This window comes from Gadus macrocephalus, chromosome 7 (genome assembly GCF_031168955.1).
Source record: "Gadus macrocephalus chromosome 7, ASM3116895v1".
NCBI classification, from domain to species: Eukaryota; Metazoa; Chordata; class Actinopteri; order Gadiformes; family Gadidae; genus Gadus; species Gadus macrocephalus.
The window spans coordinates 7,180,191-7,203,135 of record NC_082388.1 but is presented as its reverse complement, the minus strand read 5'-3'; the positions used below and the strand labels follow the sequence as shown (position 1 = coordinate 7,203,135).

General features: G+C 42.6%; 2 protein-coding genes across 2 annotated transcripts; one reads left to right on the top strand and one right to left on the bottom strand.

Moving 5' to 3' along the window:
• Positions 1-801: 801 nt before the first annotated feature.
• cryaa (crystallin, alpha A) lies at positions 802-5,747 on the top strand. Its single transcript, XM_060055608.1, has 3 exons — positions 802-1,690; positions 2,710-2,832; positions 5,181-5,747. The coding sequence occupies exons 1-3, from the start codon at positions 1,511-1,513 to the stop codon at positions 5,391-5,393; spliced, it is 516 nt and encodes a 171-aa protein (XP_059911591.1). The 5' UTR covers positions 802-1,510; the 3' UTR covers positions 5,394-5,747.
• Positions 5,748-7,129: 1,382 nt separating this feature from the next.
• Positions 7,130-16,767, bottom strand: rtraf (RNA transcription, translation and transport factor). Its single transcript, XM_060055577.1, has 8 exons — positions 16,575-16,767; positions 15,446-15,570; positions 14,637-14,736; positions 13,804-13,878; positions 13,282-13,370; positions 10,959-11,027; positions 10,276-10,324; positions 7,130-7,754 (listed from the first exon to the last, which is right to left on the bottom strand). The coding sequence occupies exons 1-8, from the start codon at positions 16,726-16,728 to the stop codon at positions 7,600-7,602; spliced, it is 816 nt and encodes a 271-aa protein (XP_059911560.1). The 5' UTR covers positions 16,729-16,767; the 3' UTR covers positions 7,130-7,599.
• Positions 16,768-22,945: the final 6,178 nt, after the last annotated feature.

Genomic DNA, 22,945 nt, shown 5'->3' with positions numbered 1-22,945 from the left:
GTGCCAATCAGGCACCTGATTGGCAGCACCTGGGGGTAGCAGAAGCTCAAAACAAGGGTCAATAGCAACTGCAAAATAACCTGTTTGGCAATGGCAGAAAAGATTTGGCAAATTTTTCATGGCCGCAACCCACATACTCAGCGCTGCTGCTCATCCCACAAATGCATGTCTACTTACAAATGGGGCACCATTTGAAAGGGAACTAAACAGGCTTTCCAACGGTATAAGATTTATTGCCAAAAAGCATTGTTACCACAGAGAAATAATCTACCATACTCAAATTTACTTACTTTTTGTGCTAAGTTTATGTATCTTGCATATAGGTGATGAATTTGCCTACAGCCTGATTTGAAGACCCGGCAAAACACCCTATGTAAAACACCATAGGAGTACATTGTAACACCCCCTTGTAAAACACCATAGGAGTACATTGTAACACCCCCTTGTAAAACACCATAGGGGTACATTGTAACACCTCCTTGTAAATCACCATGGGGATATACGTTGTAACACCCCTTTCTAAAACACAATGGGGATAAGTTGTAACACCCCCCTGTAAAACACCATGGGGGTAAGTTGTAAGACCCCCTTGCAAATCACCATTGGGATATACGTTTTAACACCCCCTTCTAAAACACCATGGGGGTATATTGTAACACCCTCTTGTAAGGGATAAGTTGTAACACCCTCCTTAGATGAGTCAATAGGCATAGGTTACAGTAAGCAAACTCACGAGAGAGAGAGAGAGAGAGAGAGAGAGAGAGAGAGAGAGAGAGAGAGAGAGAGAGAGAGAGAGAGAGAGAGAGAGAGAGAGAGACTCATCACCTATATGCAAGGTACATAGATGACAAGATTGAACAAAAATGTCCGGCGAATCAGAAGTCGTAGAGGGATGAGCAGTCACTGTTTCAATTTAAAACAGCCGCTGACAGAGCACAATTTACATGGAGGGGGGGGACATAGAACCACCACCATCTTCTCTACAGTGGTATTTTTCTGCAATATCTTTCCAAATATTATGCTGCTTCTGCATGCCGGCGGCCTGCTGTACCATGCGCCCCACCCAAGTGGCCTTTCTAACGGATCAATAGCTCCGGCATGCTACCCTCAACCCCCCCCACACCACCATGGGGGGTGTTTGTGCTGACAGGGCGAGACCACTCATGACATAATGTAATTCCGGTGGGATCCCACACTAAGCCCCCTCTTTCTACTTCTCATGTATATAAAGACTCCGATCGCAGAGGGTTGGTCATCCCCTCACCGAAGCAGTGTTTTCTTTTGCGCCGTTTTGACTAGCTTACCGCAGCTAGATGCTTTAGCTGGCAGAAACTTTAGCTAGCAGCCAATTTGGATAGCAGCCACTTTAGCTAGAAGCCACTTTGGATAGCAGCATCTTTGGATAGCAGCTACTTTGGCTAGCACTTACGCGCGAAACTAGCGCCCGATTCGAACCTGAAAAAGGGCGTGGGTTTGAGTTCCGTCGCCCCCCCCCCTCCCGGACGTTATTATGGATATCCCTGTTCAATCACCGTGGTTCCGACGCGGTTACCCCGGTAACGACGCCCGACTCTTCGGACAGTTTTTCGGAGAGGGCATGTATGACTTTCCAACGCCTGCAGTCAGTCCGTACTACAGACCGGGGTTCTACCGCCACCTGCTCGACTCCGGCTACTCCGGCGTCTCTGAGGTAATTATTATTATTTATTTATTTAAAGGTGACATATTATACCACCAGGTGAGAGTGTGATTAGCTTTTAAAAGCCTTTTTGACATCACAAGTGGGCGTAGATGTATGCCGGAAAGATGAGCAATGTTTGCTACAGTCCACTGGGTAGCCTGGTCGATCTAGATCCAGCACACATAGGTGGAGACGCCCATTTTGTTGTCAGAAGAGGCGATTTTCAAAACGGCTTGCAGTAACGCAAATGTCTGAACTGTATTGTACACAGGGGCGGTTCTAGAACACTTTTCATTGGGGGGGGGGGGGGCAAGACTGGGGCCAGTCGTTTTGTTGGAGGGGCAAATTGAACCCGGGACGCAAAATATTTAGTTTAGTACTAAGTAACGGCATTCATAAACACAATATACAATATCCGTTACAGCATTTATTTCAGTAGCATGGTATTGAGTATTTCCTCCAGTTACAGCAATTGTTAATACTACACATTTGAAATGTTTCATTGTTAAAGCACTGCAAGGACAGGGGGTTACGAGCTCAGTTTTACTGACCCTAACCCTGATTGTACAGGTTTTGACCACATAAAAGTCAAAACTATGTATAATGGTATTTAAACCTTGAAACCCATTTATTCTGCCTTGTATGGATAATTTCTGAAATTCGTTTTGATCAAAAAGCAGATCGAACTGATAAAAGTATGGTTAAATACACAATATATCATTCCTATACTCCAGTCAGGAGCGTGTCCATGTTCCCAGGACCTCATGTTCCCAAGATCCTAGGTTCTCATGGCCCTATGTTCAGAGTCCTATGTTCACAGGTTCCCATTATGTCCTCAAGAGCCGGGGGACATAGGACCCTGAGAGAGCCCATATGTCGAACTGAGGAATCTAGGACCCTAGGGATAAAGGACCCCTCCATGTTCCCGTTATGTACCGTATATATCCGGGGAACTTTAGGACCATGGGGACATAAGAAAAGAAACCCCTCCACTCCGCTCAAACGCGTTTCTCTTCCGTACCTACCAGGTGCGCTCCGACCAGGACCGGTTCACCGTCTACCTGGATGTCAGACACTTCTCCCCGGAGGAGGTCCAGGTCTCGGTAGCCGACGGCTACGTGGAGGTCCGGGGGAAACACGAGGAAAGACAGGTAGACAAGCAACGTTGAACCATAGTTCCAGGTTCACTACGCCAAAGTCTGAATTTCTTCAAATAAAACAAAAACGGGACCCCCATTGGCCCATAACAAGTATCATTTAAAGAAAAAGTAGGCAGGTGTAAGGGTAGGTGTCAAATCAAACGTCAGGGCTACGACGAGACAGAATAGTGGCAGAATGAAAACAAGACAAAAAACGCCCAACAGCTTCTTTAAAAAGGCTCTTTTGTACCTACAGGTAGGGCTGTGCAATTAATCGAATTTCGATCGCGATATCAATTTTGGGGTCAAACGATCTCCAAACTCGTATAATCGAGTTGAAACGATTAATTTGACATTTTCCATTTTAAAGTAGGCCTAGAGAGTTTATGAAAGTTTATGAAAGAGACGCGCATGCGAAAGCATTCAACGCGGCGAGAGGGAGTACAATCTAACAGGCGTGCTGCATCAGGAAGTATGCCGTTGGCAGGAGGCGGGACATGCCAGTGAACCGCCAATCAGCAGCATCGACTGTTGACAGACATGTTGGAGTAGACCTACCGCGTGGAATCTAAAGTTTCAGTAACGTTACAGTTTGATGAACGATAACAAGCTCCTATAGCAGACGTTAACTAAGAGTTCTTTAAGGCAGAACTGCCAAGTACATCTTGTATATGTATTTCTGTTTAACAACAATATGATTTTTATTAGCCATGTGTTTGTTATGGCTTTGTGACTTTTAACTTTGCTATGGAGAAATGCTGGGACCGTTGTTCTCTAGACATTAAATAGGTTAAGTTAATTTTGGATACTTATACGTGTTTCTGTGATATTTGATTGTCTTAATATATTGTATTCATGAAATGTTTTATAACAATCAAATGTTAGATTCAGAATGTTGTGGCAGACAGTACACTTACACACGAAAAAGGTTTTATTTTGGATACTTATAATATACGTGTTTCTATGTCATAATTGATTGTATCAATAAATGCATGTTTTCAAACTCAAAAATAATCGTTTGAATAATCGTGATATCAATATTGACCAAAATAATCGTGATTATGATTTTTCCCATAATCGAGCAGCCCTACCTACAGGTCAACGTTGATTCTGATGATTCAGTTACATCTAATTCAGATTTCTGCGATTTAGTAGTCCAATCGAACGGGATTACACAATAAATCCATTCTGACAAACAGATTTATTGTCGGTCGCTTTAAAGCAGGGGTCTCAAACTCAATTTACCTGGGGGCCGCTGGAGGTAGAGTCTGGGTGAGGCTGGGCCGCATCAAGTATTCCACAAAAAGTACAAATATCCAGTCTTCTCAAGCTTTACTATTAACAGTTCTGCAACATGAATGGCTCTTTTGAACATGAACGGCTCTTTAAAATATGAACCTTCTTCAGAACATGAACTGTCCTTCTGAACATATGGCTTTTCTTGCCTACTCCTCCTGATCACTGCTGCTCTTCATCTGTTCATCATTTTAACAAGGGAAAATAAAAAAGCCCTAGACACGCAGATGATTGCAGCAGAGAAACTGAGTAGTTTAAACTTCCAGGGTCTAATATTTTTGAGAAGAGATGCATGCAATAATTTCCTAAATGTATTGCATGATTTTATCTCATGATATATACATTTCAATTAATATGTGTCGGCCTCAACTTGATACCAAACACTCTTTCACACCGTTGATATTTCCTCTCCCACTGGACACACACCTACCGACGTATCCAGGCCCATGCAGTTATAAAATGCAATCAAACATGTCAAAACATAGACATTTTCTATAAACGTTTGCAGTAAGAAAACTGATGCACATTTCATGCTCAGGGATATCAAGCTCCACAACTTGAGGAACTCGGTTGCTAAGCGGTTAGTTTCAGATGCTTCAGTAAGCTCGAAATACATCAGAGGAGTCACACAGGAGAGAAGGGCGGATCTCCAGCGCACACACACTTGGGAGAAGCCATACCATTAGCCTACGTATATTTCACCTCCGTCTTATGCAAGGTTTTTGTGCACAGCAAGCTTTATAAATGAGGCCCCCGGGCAAGCGCAACGACTCAGCAAAAAAAAAAAAAAAAAAAGTGACTAAACTTTGATGTCAAGTACGGGGCCACAAAATATCATCCGGCGGGCCGCAATTGGCCCTCGGGCCGCGAGTTTGAGACCCCTGCTTTAAAGCGTCTGCTAAATGCCCTAAATGTAAATTATTGGTTGAATAATTATCCCTGGGCATTGCCACAGGTACCCTGTACCCGAACTATACTGCACAGAAACAATTTATATTTTTTAAATTGAAAAGCAGCAAATTTCTGAAGTGTCCTAAAAAGTCGTTCATCTCACCCGTTGCCAGGACGACCACGGCTACGTCTCGCGGGAGTTCCAGCGTCGGTACCGCCTCCCCTCCGACGTGGCCCCGCCCACTCTCACCTGCACGCTGTCGGGTGATGGGCTGCTCACCCTCCACGCCCACAAGCTAGGCCGCGACGGCGAACCATGCCGCAACCGTGAGCGCAGCATTCCGGTAACCCACGGCGACAAGGCGGACGCTGTTGACTCGTCCTAAGCTAGATTCTTCAACCAGACCAATCAGGGGGTGGGTCCTTGGGTCACATTATCGACTCTGATTGGGTCTCTAGTTTGACTTTAAGCTCTTTCTCAATGCAAAGTTTAAATCTTGAAATGTTATTGTGGCAGTACAGTGAGATAGTGTAACATCGCATCAACTATTCGGGATTGACCGTTCTTACAACGCAATGTTCACCGGGAGCAAGTAAAGTTACGATTTAACCTAGAATTGTAAGACCCCAATTTCAATCTTTTTTTTTATAATGATCTTCTCTTTCAAATCCTTTGTTACTTGCATATTATTCCCAGAGGAAATTGTTTAACAGCATTATGCAATAAAGCTTTAAATTACTTCTGTGTCTGATTCATGTTATCATCGTACCTTCTTTGAAATTATAAATAGGTCTTTAAGAGCTTTAATTTGGGTGATTCATGTTGGTTTAAATCACTTCGCTGGTTGCGCCAATTGCTCTGTCAGTTGGCATTGCTGCGCTTTAAAACCGTATTCCTTAAAACTGAGGTTTTGGAGTTTAACACGCAGCTGGCACGAGGTTGAACGTGATTGCTGTGTAACGACTCGTACAGGATCAGCTGATTCCTAGCTGACTCGGTTTAAACTGCTTGGAAACTGGAAGTAGGCCTACTCTGATTTCTAGTATACCCCAGCAGATGCAGTCTTACTTAATGGTGGATGCATTGTGTGCTATAATTACCAACAAAAACTTATTGGGGATGTAAAGTGAACTTTAATATAATAAAACTATAATAGCTAAAAACGCTAATAATGTTGACATATATTATGAAAAGTCTAGGCTACTTTTTGTGGAAATCTGAGTCTGGAATCTGCCCTCACCAACGTCAATCAATTACTTGTCATTGCTAACCATTTTAGTTAAGAATTGACCTTTTTATGTTTCGTTGAATGGTACGATCCTCTGTGCGTTCATTTATTTTTTTACATACAAATAATCTGTTCTTAGTCGAGTTTTAGTTGAGCAACTCAGTACTGAAGGCCTATCTGGTGTATTAAGTGTAAATGTATCATCATCATATTAACAATAATTCATAAAACTAATTCTGTGTGTGTGTGTCGGTTATGATGGAGCCTTGTTTTATCCTGCCAACTGGTTTAGTCTCCTCTAAAACCACGTCAGTTTCGAGATTAGACAAACACGCACAAAATACGCCCTCTAGTGTCTGATGTGAATTTCTCTGAAGACACAGCAATTGAGATCAAGGTAAAACGCAGCTGCAGGTTAAACCACAAGTACATATGACACAGCAATGGAGCTTAAGACATCACATGACTTCTTGAGTTTAAAACCGTGTTAAACTCTAAAAAGTGGCTAAACTAACGACAGAGCAATTGCCCCATTGAGTTAATCGTGAAGTAGTCAATTTCATTTGCATCGTTTTTACTTTGATGAAATTAATTTAAACTTTCATCTGATTGGTCGCTCTTCAAGAGGAGAACGCAAGCAGCTCTACGCCTAGCACAGCTTCAGTGCTAGGTTAGCTTGGTAGGGTTGACGCTAGGTAGCATCAATGCTAGGTTGGCATCAATGCTAGGTTGGCTTCAATCCTAGGTAACATCAATGCTAGGTTAAGTTTGACACAAGGTTGATGCGAGGTAGCATAGCTTCAATGCTCACCTCAATAGGAACACAGTGGCTACACACGACACTGAACTAACACACATTTCCCACTCAAGAAACACACAAGGCTTTCAATCACTTCATTTCACCATCGCTTTCCACTTGAAATCATGACTTTATTAAAGCCCTATCCAAAAAAAAAAAATCAGGTCTCTAGAGAAACAACGTTCACAGGCCGGTCAGGAAATAGTCTTCAGAGGTGGAGTTCAAGCCCACAATAAAAAAACAAAAAAAAGACGAAAGTTGTTGAATTAACTTGGACCGTCCAATAAGTAAGTGTATATGTGGGTGTGTGTGTGTGTGTGTCAAAATCGAAATTAAAATGTGGTTATATTTAAAGAGTTTCCCCTACTAAAACAATGCTAGCGCTAAGCTAGTTTTTTGCCGTATTTCCCCCCCCAAAAAACACAGAACCCAAACCGAGCGAGAAAAAGCAAAAAATCAAAAAACAAAAAACGGAGAAAGTCGATCTCCGAAGCAGTCTCCACATCGTCCACTTCTTCGCCCTCTACCTGGGTTAGGGTCACCCCCTCCCTTCTTCCCTAGCCCTCATCTCCCGACCTTGCCCAGGCGGTGATCTGTCTTGGGGTCTGCGATGATGGCCTGGACGGCCACCAGCGCCTCGTTGATGCGGGTCTGGAGCTCTCGGAGCTCCTCCACGTGCAGAAGGCGCAGGATGAGCGCCGCCTCGTTCAGGGTGGCATCTGTTGGGGGGGATGATGGTGATGATGATATATACTTAAATGTCCCAAAATGATTTTTTTCTTGGACTCAGCTGCATACAAAGCACATTATACAACAGTTTGTTCCGACCAAGTAATTTGATTGGACATTAGGCGTTCCATGAGTCCTGTTATAGAGTATAACAGCACTGTGACTTTTAACTATACATGCATCACTCCGCTTTACAGGTGTTCTTATAACGTTAATGTTATTAACAGCCTTTATGTAGCTTATGGCGCACTTCCACCGGAGGGTGTGGGTCGGTTCAGTCTGCAAAGGTGCGGCACTGGTCACGTTTCCACCGCAAAGTGGGCGTGACCCGGACTGAGCCGTACTCATCTCGCAGTAATCCTCCGTTGGGGTACTGAGACGCCTGAAAGGGTGCCGGCAAGTTCGAGCTACATACGCCGTCCGTTGATTGGTCAACAGAATCGCACTTCCGTGAGACGGGGGATAATAACAAACAAACACATTACCTGTGAGGTATTTCTGGATAATGGCGAAAGCTTAGTTTATTGAAGATGTTGTTGCGCAAAAGTTTGCCGTCCTTCTTGGACGTCCTGCATTGTTGCTCTTTGTTCATTGTGCCGTTTTTCTTTTTCCTTGGATTTATTTGCAGGCTACAATGTGTCGGGCTGCTACACTGTGCCGCATCGCCATACGGCTTAAACCCCGCCCTACCATAAGGGTACTGTCGCCGGTGGAATCGCGAGCCGTAACTGAGCTGGGCTATACCGCCCCCTCACTACCGGGCTGAGGCGTGCTGGGTCCGAAGCATACCCGCTGGTGGAAAAGGGGCATAAGATAGCTATTGTCTTTATGTGTAACTTGGCAACAGTTCAGTCCCGGTCCAGTTGCGGATCTATTTGTGTTGGCTGAGCCAAATAAATCATTAAATGAACAAATTATAATCTGTTGTTGCTTATTACTGTTAATTAATAAATGGTGCTTGTAGAACTGTTGTATAAAGCACTATCACACTCGAGGTCGTGCTGTTGTACTGAATATCAGCACGGCCTGATTAACTTCGGCACTCGGCCTATGGCCTCGTACCTACGACCGAATCACAGCCGTGCTGATGTTCAGTACAACTCGTGTGATATGGCTTAAATAAAAAAGACACGCCCTTTCTAACTCCCATTATGCTTCCAGTCCAGATGCATCCACATGATATTAGCTGTTAGTGCGGTAGTAAAAACATTAAATGTTCGAAAAGATTTTATCTCTCCGGGCAAATAGTAAGATTGAAATTTGCTAATAATCTGTCTAAATAATAGTCCGCTGACATCCCTCCTCTTATCGATGCTGTAAGTCTGCGACGAGAAGCCCTCTCTGTGATGACAGCTCTCCGTGGCTACGGAGGATTGCATTTCTCCACAGCCTGCAAAGTCCTCATATGCGATCTGAGGGATATTTATCCAGAGTGGGCCAAGCGCGCAAAAATAGCCTGTGTGATCCCTGTTTTTAGTGTTTTGTGTGCTTTGACCGGCAGTTGGTCTGCTTATAGGTCGGAATGAAGCTGCCACCGATTATTGACAGGCTGGGTACTTCATTCTTACACACAACCGGACTCGTTCGTTTCTTCACTAGACTGAGACACATACGCTACCGCTCACTCTCCTCGCTCGTCCACTCACTCGCTGACGTCTCTCACACAGCTATTCTCGCACACAAACATAACACTTTGCCTCGTTATTGCGAATCAGACGTTCATGTTTTTTCCCCATCTATTTGAAAGTTAGCCTATAAAACATGTTGCATTCTATACGGCCTGATTACGACATTATTCAAGCTACATATCCTAATAAGAAGCGATAATAGGACATTTGACCGGCATATCATCAAAATGCTGCAAAAAAACTGCCGGTCACTTTGACCGGCAGTTTTTTTCTAGCGGGAATGCTGGTTAGTGCTACCAAACTATTCAAATTACGGTACTATTATTTAATTTACATTAATATTTTAAAATACGTAAGCCTAAATCACAAAACTAGTTTTTTTTGCCTACCTGCAAGCATCCTCCAACTGTGTGTTATGTTCAGTCATGTGACGCATTTGTTATTAAATGTTACATTAAGTTAATTGTTATACAAGTATTGTTTAAATAAAAAATGCTTTTTCAATTTAATATTTTTTTGGTATGCATCGAACCGTTCAAAAATCGTGACACAAACCGAATCGTGAGTTGGTGTATCCTTACAGCCCTATAGCATATATCTACATTATATACAGAACACAATGACAGGTCGGTGATAACAAGCTAACTAGTTTGCTGCTTAAAGCTGCAGTAGGCAACATTCAATTTAAAAGGTGTTTTTACTTTTTAAATTGAATGTAACCTACTGCAGCTTTAAGCAACAAGCTAACTAGCTTGTGAGGCCCATTGTGGTCAGAAATACAGAAATACCAATACAGATATATATTAGTAACGAGAAACTAATATAGACAACATAATATAATGTTGTTGAATCAAATGTTTTGTTATAACTCTTCACCACTCACCTCCGGTATCGAAGCCCAGAACGTGTTTGTCCAACGCCACTGGGAGTCCCTGGGAGGGAAAAAATATCAGGCTGCCTTAGAGCTGTTCTAATAACAGTTACCTTAAAGTTACCTTACTGTCAGGATGAATATCAGACAGAACTGTTCTAATAATAGTAACCTTAAAGTTACCTTACTGTCAGGATGAATATCAGGCAGAACTGTTCTAATAACAGTTACCTTAAAGTTATCTTACTGTCAGGATGAATATCAGACAGAACTGTTCTAATAATAGTAACCTTAAAGTTACCTTACTGTCAGGATGAATATCAGACAGAACTGTTTTAATAATAGTAACCTTAAAGTTACCTTACTGTCAGGATGAATATCAGACAGAACTGTTCTAATAATAGTAACCTTAAAGTTACCTTACTGTCAGGATGAATTTGGTGAAAAAAATCATGGGAACGTAACTACCAAAGACTAGGGTTAAATGAGACAGGGTCACGGAGATACAGGATAAGGGATAGAGAGAGACAGGATTAGGGTTAGAGACAAGTTTAGAGCGACACAGTTAGGGTTAGAGAGAGACACAGGGTTAGAGAGAGACACAGGGTTAGAGAGACAGGGTTAGAGAGACAGTTAGGGTTACAGAGAGACAGTTGGGATTACAGAGAGACAGTTAGGGTTACAGAGAGTTGTACCTCTTTCTTTTGGCTGGATTTGGCGACTGCTTCCGGAGACAACCTCTCTTCAATGAGTATTCTAATGGCCTGCACAAACACACACACTATATATATATATATATTCGTTTTCACACAAAGCTCCAGTAACTCTGTCACCAGCAGCAGCAGTCACATGTCGATGCTGTCTGGTCCCAGCAGCCTCACCTAAAGTCGGTTTCCCCAGCAGAACATAAAGCCGATCATAAGTTCGGGTGTAAAGTCCACCTTAACCCTACGCTCGACGTAGCTAGTTTCAAACTAAAAGGTGTTCTAAATTTTGGTTGCACCACCATAACTTAAGTTGTAACGTTACTAGTAGTGCGTAAATTGTACCAGTGTCACTTTTAATGACGTTTAGACAATTTCAAGCCAATCTTTGACAGCCAACAATGTAAAGCGGAAGTACTGGCAAGTTACCACCTTATCCGAGTGAAGACGTGTTAGCAGTAGCACCCAAATGAGAGGGCAAACAAAACGTCATTTATTCTCTAAAATTTACTTAGACGGTACAGGCGTTAAGCTATTTGATGGCGGATTTTATAATAAATAAATAAATATGCTTTGTATGCTATTCGATGTGTATGTCGTGAGTTTTTGTCTGAGTTAGCCTCTACCTGGCTATGCATTGTATGGAATATCTCTAGAAATGTTGGTTTGTACGTGGGCTCGAGTTGTTTATAAGACCCAGTGGCAAAATATCTCAGAGCCAAACACACTTGCATCGCTGGACTTGGAGCCGAATTTCGGTTTGTGTTGTGCTGCAGGTCGTTGTCAAGAAGGCCGGTTATTCTAGGTAATTCCTCCCGGCAAAACCGAAATCACGCATATAAATCAACATCATACTTAAGAAATGGATCGATACGGTCACGGACAATCCTTTCCCGGCGCAAACCAGGTTGAAACTCCTCTTCCCATTGCTCAAAACGAATATCCATCTTTTGTGTTGAAATATAAGTCTTTATCGTTAGAATGGAACTTACACCTGCTAGAGGGGAGGTGTAAAATATAAGTTATAACTTAGTGTTACGTGGAAACTATCTGCTTGGTGCAACTACTATTTTTTTGGTAGAGTGTAAAGTCGAACGTTTTGGCGATTTACGTTCAACGTAGCCTAAGTGGGACCTTACGTTCTGCTGGTGCAACCAGCTGCTGGTCTGAGTCTGATTGGACTCTGGGGCTGGGGGAGGCTGCACACCTGTTGCTTGTTGATCAATCAGTGGTCAGCAAACTAAACCACACGGTGATACAGATCTACTCACTGTTCAATAACTGTTATTGCTTACTGTTTATTAGGCGAGTGCTGCATGCAGCGCTCAACTATTGTTCTTCATAAGTTTTATTCTTCCTTTCCTTCGTTCTTTCTTTCTTATTCTCTACAAACTTTGGGACCTATCTCCTTCCTCAATTTTTCACCTAGAGACTCCATTCAATTTTTTTAATATTCAGAATAGCTTGGAATCACTTGCTCAGATTTTTTAAATATTTTATACTTTTAAAATATTATCTTTTTTTTAACATGGGAGTCAATGGGAGGATGGCAGAGCCGTCCTCTGGTACTTCAACTGTGTAAGACGTAACTAAAACAATTTTCAACCATTTACCTTCGTTCAAACCATTTAACAAATCCACACTTTCTTCAGAATCACAGTTTTAGTATCAAACCGTCATATTCTACAGTTGGGCCCATTGAAGCCGTCTGCCCATTCTGACACTTGAATTACTTAAGACATAGTAACTCGGTCAAATTTCAACCGTTTACCATTGTTCAACCCATTAAACGAACCTACACACTTTTGATATAATCTTAACTTTATTCAGAATCACAATTTAAGTTTCATACCGGCTTGGGTTTCAGTTGGTCTCATTGATTTACGTTGACACTGGTGTTGCCAGATGGGGCGTTTTTCCCGCTGGATTGGGCTACTTTTGGAGGACGTTCAGGTAGTGTTGCCAGATTGGGCTGTTTTTCCCGCTATATTGGGCTACTTTTAATCACACACCGGCTCGCAATTCTCTTAAAGACACACACGCACGCACACATGCACACGCACACACACAGTGCAATACATTTGACCTTTTACATTGCTGCATTTTTAGCAATGCTTTGCGCTTTTCATACAGCAGTCACTTTATTTGTTTCCAACCATTTACTTTTTCTTAAATGCGACACGAAGGCCATTGTTGAATTATGCAATTTACAGTCGCCATTTTGTAAAATTTCCGACGCATCCCCATATGACCAGGGACCGATGCGCAGAAGAAGACACCATTCTATGCAGGGGACCCAAATGCGGTTCCCTACCTTGAGCATGACCAGGTAGTCGTCGTGTCGCTGGATCTTCAGGATGTTGGCGAGAGCAGTCACCCCAGCCTTAAAGTCAGGGGAGCTACCTGAGAGACGCACACACACAGCTTGAAAACTAGCATGTGATGCTGACATGAATGATGCATATATTCAAAATGCTACACTTAGGCACACACACACCAGATCATGGTACACACACACCAGATTATGGTACACACACACACCAAATCATGGTACACACACACTTTACTAGACTGAGTAGAACAGTGTTACTCAAGCAGTAATGGATTGAAGCAAAGTAATAAGCGCAAGCACACACACACACACACACACACACACACACACACACACACACACACACACACACACACACACACACACACACACACACACACACACACACACACACACACACACACACTAACAGGAATAATGCATCTTTTCAAAATGCTACACTAAAATCAATAGCCATGCTATCCGAGGGTAACCATGACGGCATAAGGAAGAGAGGTAACCTACTGTCTAGGTTGACCAGTGGGTCCACCGGCTTGTCACTGGAGGTGGAGAGAGGCGGGCAGTTCTTGTACTTGTCCACTAGGGGGAGCCAAACACAACATGAACACCCTTGCTGCACCTGCCCATTAGGGAAGCCAATGGGACCGGGCAAAAGCCAATTTCAAACTACCATGGATAGTGACATTTCTCTTCTTGAGGAACGTTCGTGGTTCTTATCCTTTTGAAGAAGATAATAATAATAATAATAATAATAATAATAATAATAATAATAAGTAGATATCTGCATTGGAAAAGCTATAGTGCAGGTTTAGCTTTCGCTAAAGGATACTAGTAAATTTACATTTAGCAAATGCTTTTATCCAAAGTGACTTACAATAAGTACATTTGTCAGAAGAGAAGCAAGAACGACAACAACAATTAGCATAACATTGACACAGCTCGCTCTCTCTCTCTCTCTCTCGTTCTCTCTCTCTCTCTCTCTCTCTGAAACAAGGAATCTCCTTTTACAGTTTCTTTTTTATTCAATAGTTAAATAAAGATGTTATACTATCAATTCATGCATCAATTCATCTCAACACATAGACCTGGACTAAAGGAAAGAGCAGTTTATACGTTAACTGCCTCCAGTGTTGTGTTGGTCATACTACAGATGGATTTATTGCTTGTTTAGTGACCAACACAGAACATAAGGAACTTTAAAAAGATTAGATTATTTCCCTAAATAGTTGCGCCCTAGCTGTCGGTACAGTAAGGACGTTCATAGAACCGAGTGGAGCACTATCAACTACTGCGTAGGTTACCCCTGGCCATTGGGAACGCCCCTCCCGTGCCCGTACCGTTGTCTCCGTACTCGTAGCGCACGGCCAGACCCAGCAGCCAGTCCAGAGACTCCTGCCGCTCCGCCTCGCCGAAGGGACTGCCGACATCCTGGAGGTACTGCAGGGCATCACGCCGAGGACAACGTGTGGTCAGACGCACAGGGGGTCAATACCTCAACGTTACATGATGAGGTATACTGTACAGTGCCACAACACATTATAATGAACCTGTTGTTGAGGTTTAATGCATAGGAATGCAATGCATCATTATAACATGTGGTATAATGTGGAGCACTGCAATAGTACTGCAATATAATGCATGTTATTATTATGCAATACATCCCAATAACATGTAAATGCAGTATAATGTATAGGGCTGCAATGCATCCTAGTAACATAATATAATGTTAAGTACTGAAATACATCATAATAACATGTTGTATAATGTATAGTACAGAAAAACATCATAATAACATGTTTTATAATGTATAGTACTGAAAAACAACATAATAACATGTTGTATATTGTAAAATCCTGCACGACATCATCATAACATGTTGTTGTAGTATAATGTATAGTACTGCACGACATCATCATAACATGTTGTTGTAGTATAATGTATAGTACTGCATGACATCATAATAACATGTAGTATAACGTGGAGCATTGCATTACATCATAACAACATGTTGTTGTAGTATAATGTATAGTACTGTATGACATCATAACACATAGGTCCATCCACTGGTCTGTGATGGACCAGTGGTCCATCACAGACCAGTGGTCCTGCCCTATCCCAACCGTCCCGTAGAGGGGGACCACCTCACCTTCTGGAAGGCTGCGGGCCACTCTGACCCAGGGATGTTCCTCAGGTTTCCCCGGTCTTCGATCTTGTAGTGCCGGATCTTCTGGTCCTCCAGCCAGACGATGCAGTTCCTGTACTCGGTCTCATCTAATACCAAGATAAATAGATTGATCTCAATGACTGTTTGATTGTGACCCGTATTAACATTACATTGACGTTTAACATTAACATTAACATAATGCAAAGGAACCAACATGAATTGAAAATAGGACGTTCCCCTCCAGAGAACGTCATTACTCCCATCCTCCGTCAACTTCAGCGGCTTCCAATAAAACAACGCATCAATTTCAAGATCCTCCTCACCACCTACAAAGCGCTAAACAACTCTGCGCCCTCGTACATAGAGATCTCCTCCATCGCCCTCCCCCACTCGCCGCCTACGCTCTGCTGATGCCAACCTTCTCACCTCCATCACGAAGACCAAGTATCGCACCCTGGGGGACAGAGCCTTCGCCATCGCCGCCACTACCCTCTGGAACCCCCTCCCTCTGGCCATCCGAAACTCTGATACACTCTGTTCATTCAAAAGTAAACTTAAAACCTATCTCTTCAGGACCACCTACAACATCTGACAAATCATTTTGATTTTTAGAAAAGCGCTATAAGTGATCTATTATCATTATAATTAAACACCTGGTCCAAGAGTTCATCTGGTATAACAGTTGATCACATAAACAAACCAGGCTCCACACACACACACACACACACACACACACACACACACACACACACACACACACACACACACACACACACACACACACACACACACACACACAGTTAACCACGTTAGTATTAACTATCAATATGAATTAACAATTATTGATTATTAGTATTAACCAGGTGGAACATGTTGCAGTGGGTGTTTGTTTATATTTGTAGCTTGGTTGTAGCGATCATATTATACATTAGCAACATTGGCCACCATCCATGTTGACACTTGCACTCACTAGCCGGTGAAGCTAAAGCTAATGTTGATGTTGACGTGACAGCAGCTAGCCGGTTAGCAGCTGTCTCTCTATCCGGCTAGCTGCTGTCTAGCCAGCCGGCCATCAAAACTTAAAACAAAATCAAGACACACGTAGTATTACCTTTGCAGTCGAAGCCACCGGGGTTGTGATAATCAAGCGCTGTCAACTTTCTCCGAAACATGTTTCTCACTGTTATTGAAATGTTCCCTAGCGGACTCGAAATGAGGAGGCAACGCTGGTTTCCGTGACCTGACTTGAAGGGTCCGGCGCGCATGGGCAGTTCGCGTGTCCATGGGGCGTTCGAGTGCTCCGAGCCGGCTCCGTGGTTGTCATGCTGCCTTTCTGAGAGCGTTTCCCTGCAGTGTTGCCAGATTGGGCAATAATGAACGCATCCCTCATTGGTGTTATTAGCTAGGGATTTTAGGGATAATGCCCGCCTCCGCGTCGTCCATTAATTCCTGATAATTGACACCTCGAAGGGCATTATCCCGCTTATACCACGGTCACTTGCCAAAGAAAATAAATTAAGACCATTCATTTATATTTGTATGCGTTTTACAATCCAAATATAACGTTTTTCACAAGCCATAACTTTGTTTCCCTAGTAACGCCTGAGGATTTGACTAATACCTGGAACAACCATTACCCTCCCGTAAGGTTCTTATGCAACGGAAACGTTGTTCACTCCTCCAGTAATTAGGATGGACCTTATCTACGACTTGGCAACAGGAGGTATTCTAGTTCGCTCAGCTATGCGCCAGAGAGCTAACATCAGCAGTCGGTTGCACCAGCAGAACGTAAAGACGATCATAAGTTCGGGTGTAAAGTCTGCCTTAACCCTACGCTCGACGTAGCTAGTGTCAAACTAAAGGTGTTCTAAATTTTGGTTGCACCACCATAACTTAAGTTGTAACGTTACTAGTAGTGCATAAATTGTACCAGTGTCGCTCGCTATTAATGACGTTTAGATAATTTCAAGCCAATCATTGACAGATAACAATGTAAACAGGAAATACCGGCAAGTTTCCACCTTATCCGAGTGAAGACGCGTTAACACCCAAATGAGAGGGCAAACAAAACAGTTTCAGTCATTTATTCTCTAAAATTTGCTTGGACGGCATAGGCGTGAGGTTAAGCTATTTGATGGCGGATTTTATAATAAATAAATTAATATAATATTCCGCCCGGCAAAACCGAAATCGCGCATATAGTTCAACATCATCATAATAAAGAAATGGATCGATACGGTCACGGACAATCCGTTCCCGGCCCAAACCGCGTTGAAACTCCTCTTCCCATTGCTCAAAACGAATAGCCATCTTTACCCTGCGTTAGTGTTGAAATCTTTTTACGTTTTTTTCTTTTAACGGTTCTTTATCGTTAGTATGGAACTTACACCAGCTAGAGGGGAGGTGTAAAAGATAAGTTATAACTTAGCGTTACGTTGAAACTATCTGCTTGGTGCAACTGCTATTTTTTTAGTAGAGTGTAAAGTCGAACGTTTGGGTGATTTACGTTCAACGTAGCCTAAGTGGGACCTTACGTTCTGCTGGTGCAACCAGCTTTATGCATTGTACATATTTGTAATTCGAAATTCGTCCCAGCCTTTATACCACAGATAGGGGAGAGCCGGGTCGATTGAAACACGGGACGATTGAAACACAGCGATTTCCTCGAGAACCACGCAAGGCTTTCACGTCAAATTTCGTCACTACGTTCAGCACGTAAGACTGACCAACCCCACGCAATTTCATGTAATGACGTCCCACCGTTCAAATGTTATCCCCCAAACCTGTTTTAGAGACCGCTAACTAAAATCCTTCCTGCGGTAGTTTTTTTGTAATAAATAGTTGTGTTTTTTGTCTCATGCCATAATAATATGACTATACAACAGATGAATTAGTACTTAAACCTGTGTTAAAGTGTGCGATGTCAGAGTTTTGAAGTTTAGAGGTAAAAAAGGTTTAAGTGTCAGTAGTCGCTGTCGGGACGATTGAAACACTTGTTTCAAACGCAACAGGAGTCATGTTATCCGGTTGACGTGGTAGTTTTTGTTTCAATAAATAAAAGGATGTTCAACTGTGTATCCTTAAACATGACTTAGGACAGGGTAATAAGTAAATTTAATGCAAATTTAGTCGTCCAAAAGAAGAAAGGTGAGTTTTAATCGAAATGTGCATATTGACAATTACGCACAATTACGCACGGGCCAAAAATATATTTTAACCTATTTATATTATGCGGAATTATGTGAAATTTTAGCAATGACGAATACACTACTATGTTGTCCGGTATATTGCATAAAAACAAAGTAAGTTCAATAGTTTCTTTTTAAAATATGCTGTTTCATTCGTCCCGCATGTGTGTTTCAAACGTCCCGACTAGGCGGGGCGTTTGAAACAGATGTCAACTTACTTTCAAAGTTAAAAAACAGCTCGATCATCCAACATATGTATTAAATTACACTTGAAACTAAGATAACACACATGTGAGTTGTTGATCACATGTTGAAATTATTTGTATACGTAACGTCATCTTTGAAAAATACGTTTAACTGAAAAGTGTTTCAATCGACCCGGCTCTCCCCTACTCTAGGGTCTATACAGCATATAACCGGGTTGTCTGATTACAGTTGAATTATTTTTTCACAATTTACCAGCTCTCGTTTTGAAGACCGAATCACCGTTTCAATGGGAATCATTCGTTTCAATGGGAATCGCAACGGTGTACACTTTCAACATAAAGTGCACATATTAAGGGGTCCGAGCAGCGAAGCTGCTTGGTCCCCTATTGTTTCTGTAACGTTTTTTTCCCCCCTCAAATTCTGTAAAAGTCATACTGCAGCCTATACTGTAAGTATGGCGACACATTAGTGCCATAATTCACTAATGTGATAAAAGATGCATTCGGGCGTATTATATTATTCCCCACGCGTAGATATTAACTGCGAGCGCGAAAATGATCTCTGCGCGCGCGCAAATAACCTCTGCGCGCGCAAAACAGCCTCTCGCACGCGCAAATTACCTCAGCGCGCGCAAAACAGCCTCTCGCGAAAGATGTTTTTACGCTCGCTCGAATTTAATTTTGCCACTATGGGGGAGGGAACCAAGGCAGGGCGGGCTTTCCTATGATTGGCCGTTTCTGAAGCGCGATATTTGATTGACAGCCCTCCTCAGCCCTCCTCTCATTCAATTCTGAATTGTACAGTAAATGGCTGAAACGATAGTTACGTATTGTAACTCCAGATTCTATGAGTATAGGCGCAGCCTTTTAAGTGTCGGCCTCATTGTCCTTTAAATAGCTGAAGAAAAGCTGTTTATTGGGAGAAGAACGTCTGCCGGCGCCCGACTATATCTGCGAAATGCGGACGTCGTTGAGGCACGCCGCACGCGGACGTAATTGAGGCCTACGCTGTCGGTGGTCGGGGATTGCAAATTTTTCAGTGCTACGGCTCACGCCTAGGGATAACCCAATAGCGATAGCCTTAAAAGGCTGCGCCTATACTCATAGAATCTAGAGTTACAATACGTAACTATCGTTTCAGCCATTTACTGTACAATTCAGAATTGAATGAGAGGAAGGCTGAGGAGGGCTGTCAATCAAATATCGCGCTTCAGAAACGGCCAATCATAGGAAAGCCCACCCTGCCTTGGTTCCCTCCCCCATAGTGCCAAAATTAAATTCGAGTGAGCGTAAATTACCTCAGCGCGCGCAAAACAGCCTCTCGCGCGTAACAGCCTCTCGCGAAAGATGTTTTTACGCTTGCTCGAATTTAATTTTGGCACTATGGGGGAGGGAACCAAGGCAGGGCGGGCTTTCCTATGATTGGCCGTTTCTGAAGAGCGATATTTGATTGACAGCCCTCCTCAGCCCTCCTCTCATTCAATTCTGAATTGTACAGTAGATGGCTGAAACGATAGTTACGTATTGTAACTCCAGATTCTATGAGTATAGGCGCAGCCTTTTAAGTGTCGGCCTCATTGTCCTTTAAATAGCTGAAGAAAAGCTGTTTATTGGGAGAAGAACGTCTGCCGGCGCCCGACTATATCTGCGAAATGCGGACGTCGTTGAGGCACGCCGCACGCGGACGTAATTGAGGCCTACGCTGTTGGTGGTCGGGGATTGCACATTTTTCAGTGCTACGGCTCACGCCTAGGGATAACCCAATAGCGATAGCCTTAAAAGGCTGCGCCTATACTCATAGAATCTAGAGTTACAATACGTAACTATCGTTTCAGCCATTTACTGTACAATTCAGAATTGAATGAGAGGAAGGCTGAGGAGGGCTGTCAATCAAATATCGCGCTTCAGAAACGGCCAATCATAGGAAAGCCCACCCTGCCTTGGTTCCCTCCCCCAAAGTGCCAAAATTAAATTCGAGCGTGCGTAAAAACATCTTTCGCAAGAGGCTGTTACGCGCGAGAGGCTGTTTTGCGCGCGCTGAGGTAATTTGCGCGCGCGAGAGGCTGTTTTGCGCGCGCAGAGGTAATTTGCGCGTGCGCAGAGATCATTTGCGCGCTCGCAGTTAATATCTACGCGTGTGGAATAATATAATACGCCCGAATGCATCTTTTATCACATTAGTGAATTATGGCACTAATGTGTCGCCATAGTAAGTCGTAAAGTCTTGGAATTTTCAGGTATGGTTACCAATAACCTAGCCTGGCGCCGCCCACCTACCTACTTCCGCTCAATTTTCATTTTGTACGATGGTCTGGTAGGACCAGGCTAGTTCCAGACCTTCTGTACAAATGAAATGAAGTACGATGGTCTGGTAGGACCAGGCTACCAATAACCCCCACTACCCATGAATCCAATTTGTGGTACTACACCCAAAGGTGGCACTATTGTAAAAAATCCTGAATTAGGTTTATTTCTCCTCACCAGATTGACCTGGACTCAAAATTCTTTCAGAATATTAATCTCTAGAATCGGATGCATTCATAAAGCCCTTATGCCGTGAAAATGTTTACTTTTCCACATTTTCTTATTAAAGCTAAACATAGCTTAGAGCTAAACACAGGCTACAAAAATAATCGAAAAATTCACCAAAATCGCCACATACAATCTTTAGACCAAGCCTCACAAAAATCATCTAACAGAAGTTGTTTTATTTAGCTCCATTTGACTGATTTGAGAAATATTGGCCAATAAAGTTGGAGCAGTTAGCCCATTTTTCTTATAGCCCATGACTATTTTGACTATTACCAATACCCCTCACTATAAACCCAAATTGTGGTACTGCAACCAAAGGTGGCGCTATTTAAAAAAAAATATGAACTAGACTTATTTCTCCTTGCTAGATTGACCTGGACTCAAAATTCTTTCATCATATTAATCTCTAAAATCAGATGCATCTTTTTCACCCTGGTATTCTGCTCTAAAAATGTTAACTTTTCCCACAATTTCATAGAAAAGCCAAACGTCCACAGTCTCAACCCATTTTGCCTATATGACCATTTTGTTATTGTATAACTACCGCTGTCATTAGGTGGATACCATTAACAGTGCAAATATTCAGATCTGTACTCTTTTAAGAAAGCCCTTAGTTCTCTTGTGTGCTTGGAGTTTTCTTGATGTTGTGTGCTTATCAATCGACATTTTCACCATGTGAATGAGGCTTCATGCAGTTGAGGAATGTCAGTGTTCAATGGGATAATGCCGCGATGTTGATCCTTAGGTTGAGAGTTCGCTCGTGCTAGGCTAGCGCACGGCAACCGGCAATACTAGCCTGCTAATAAAACACCCACTCCACAGTACACCCGAGGTAAATCAATTATAACGCCAGACTATAAATGTAAATGTCTGTGTTGGTAGAATAATGTTAGAAATAAAACTAACCTCACATCGCATGAATAATCGCATTTTGAGTGACTACTTTCTCAGCAGCAGCGGAATTTAACCTAGGTATCAGTCCGCCACTGCTGTGGCCTACTGCCAGGAATATAAAACTGCTGCTGAGACACAGCAAGTCCCTCAAAATGCAATCCAATGCAAGGTTTGTTTTATTTCTAACATTATTCTACAAACACAAACATTTACATCGACCGTCCGCCATTATAGTTGATTTGCCTCGGGTGTTCTGTGGAGTTGTTTTATTAGCAGGCTAGTATTGCCCGTTGCCGTGCGCTAGCCTAGCACGAGCAAACTCTGCAACTAGAAGGACTGAATGAAATGTGTTGAAAACTGACTCCAATGATAAAGAACAGCAAGGCTAACTTGGCAATCAGGCCCTATGTCCAAAATTCCGATCTACCCCTTTAAGGGGAACTACTTCATTGACCATTTTTCCTTCATAATTAACGCCGTCATATTTATATTTCTTCCGTTAGTGTTCTTGACCACAAATGTTTAATTTCCCCAGAATTTCAAAGATTTTTCAGGTTTATGCTTTGAAGAAAGCCCTTAATTCACTTGAGAAATGTGTGCTTTGAGTTTTCTGGATGTTGTGTGCTTATCAATAGACATTTTGACAATGTGAATGACGCTGC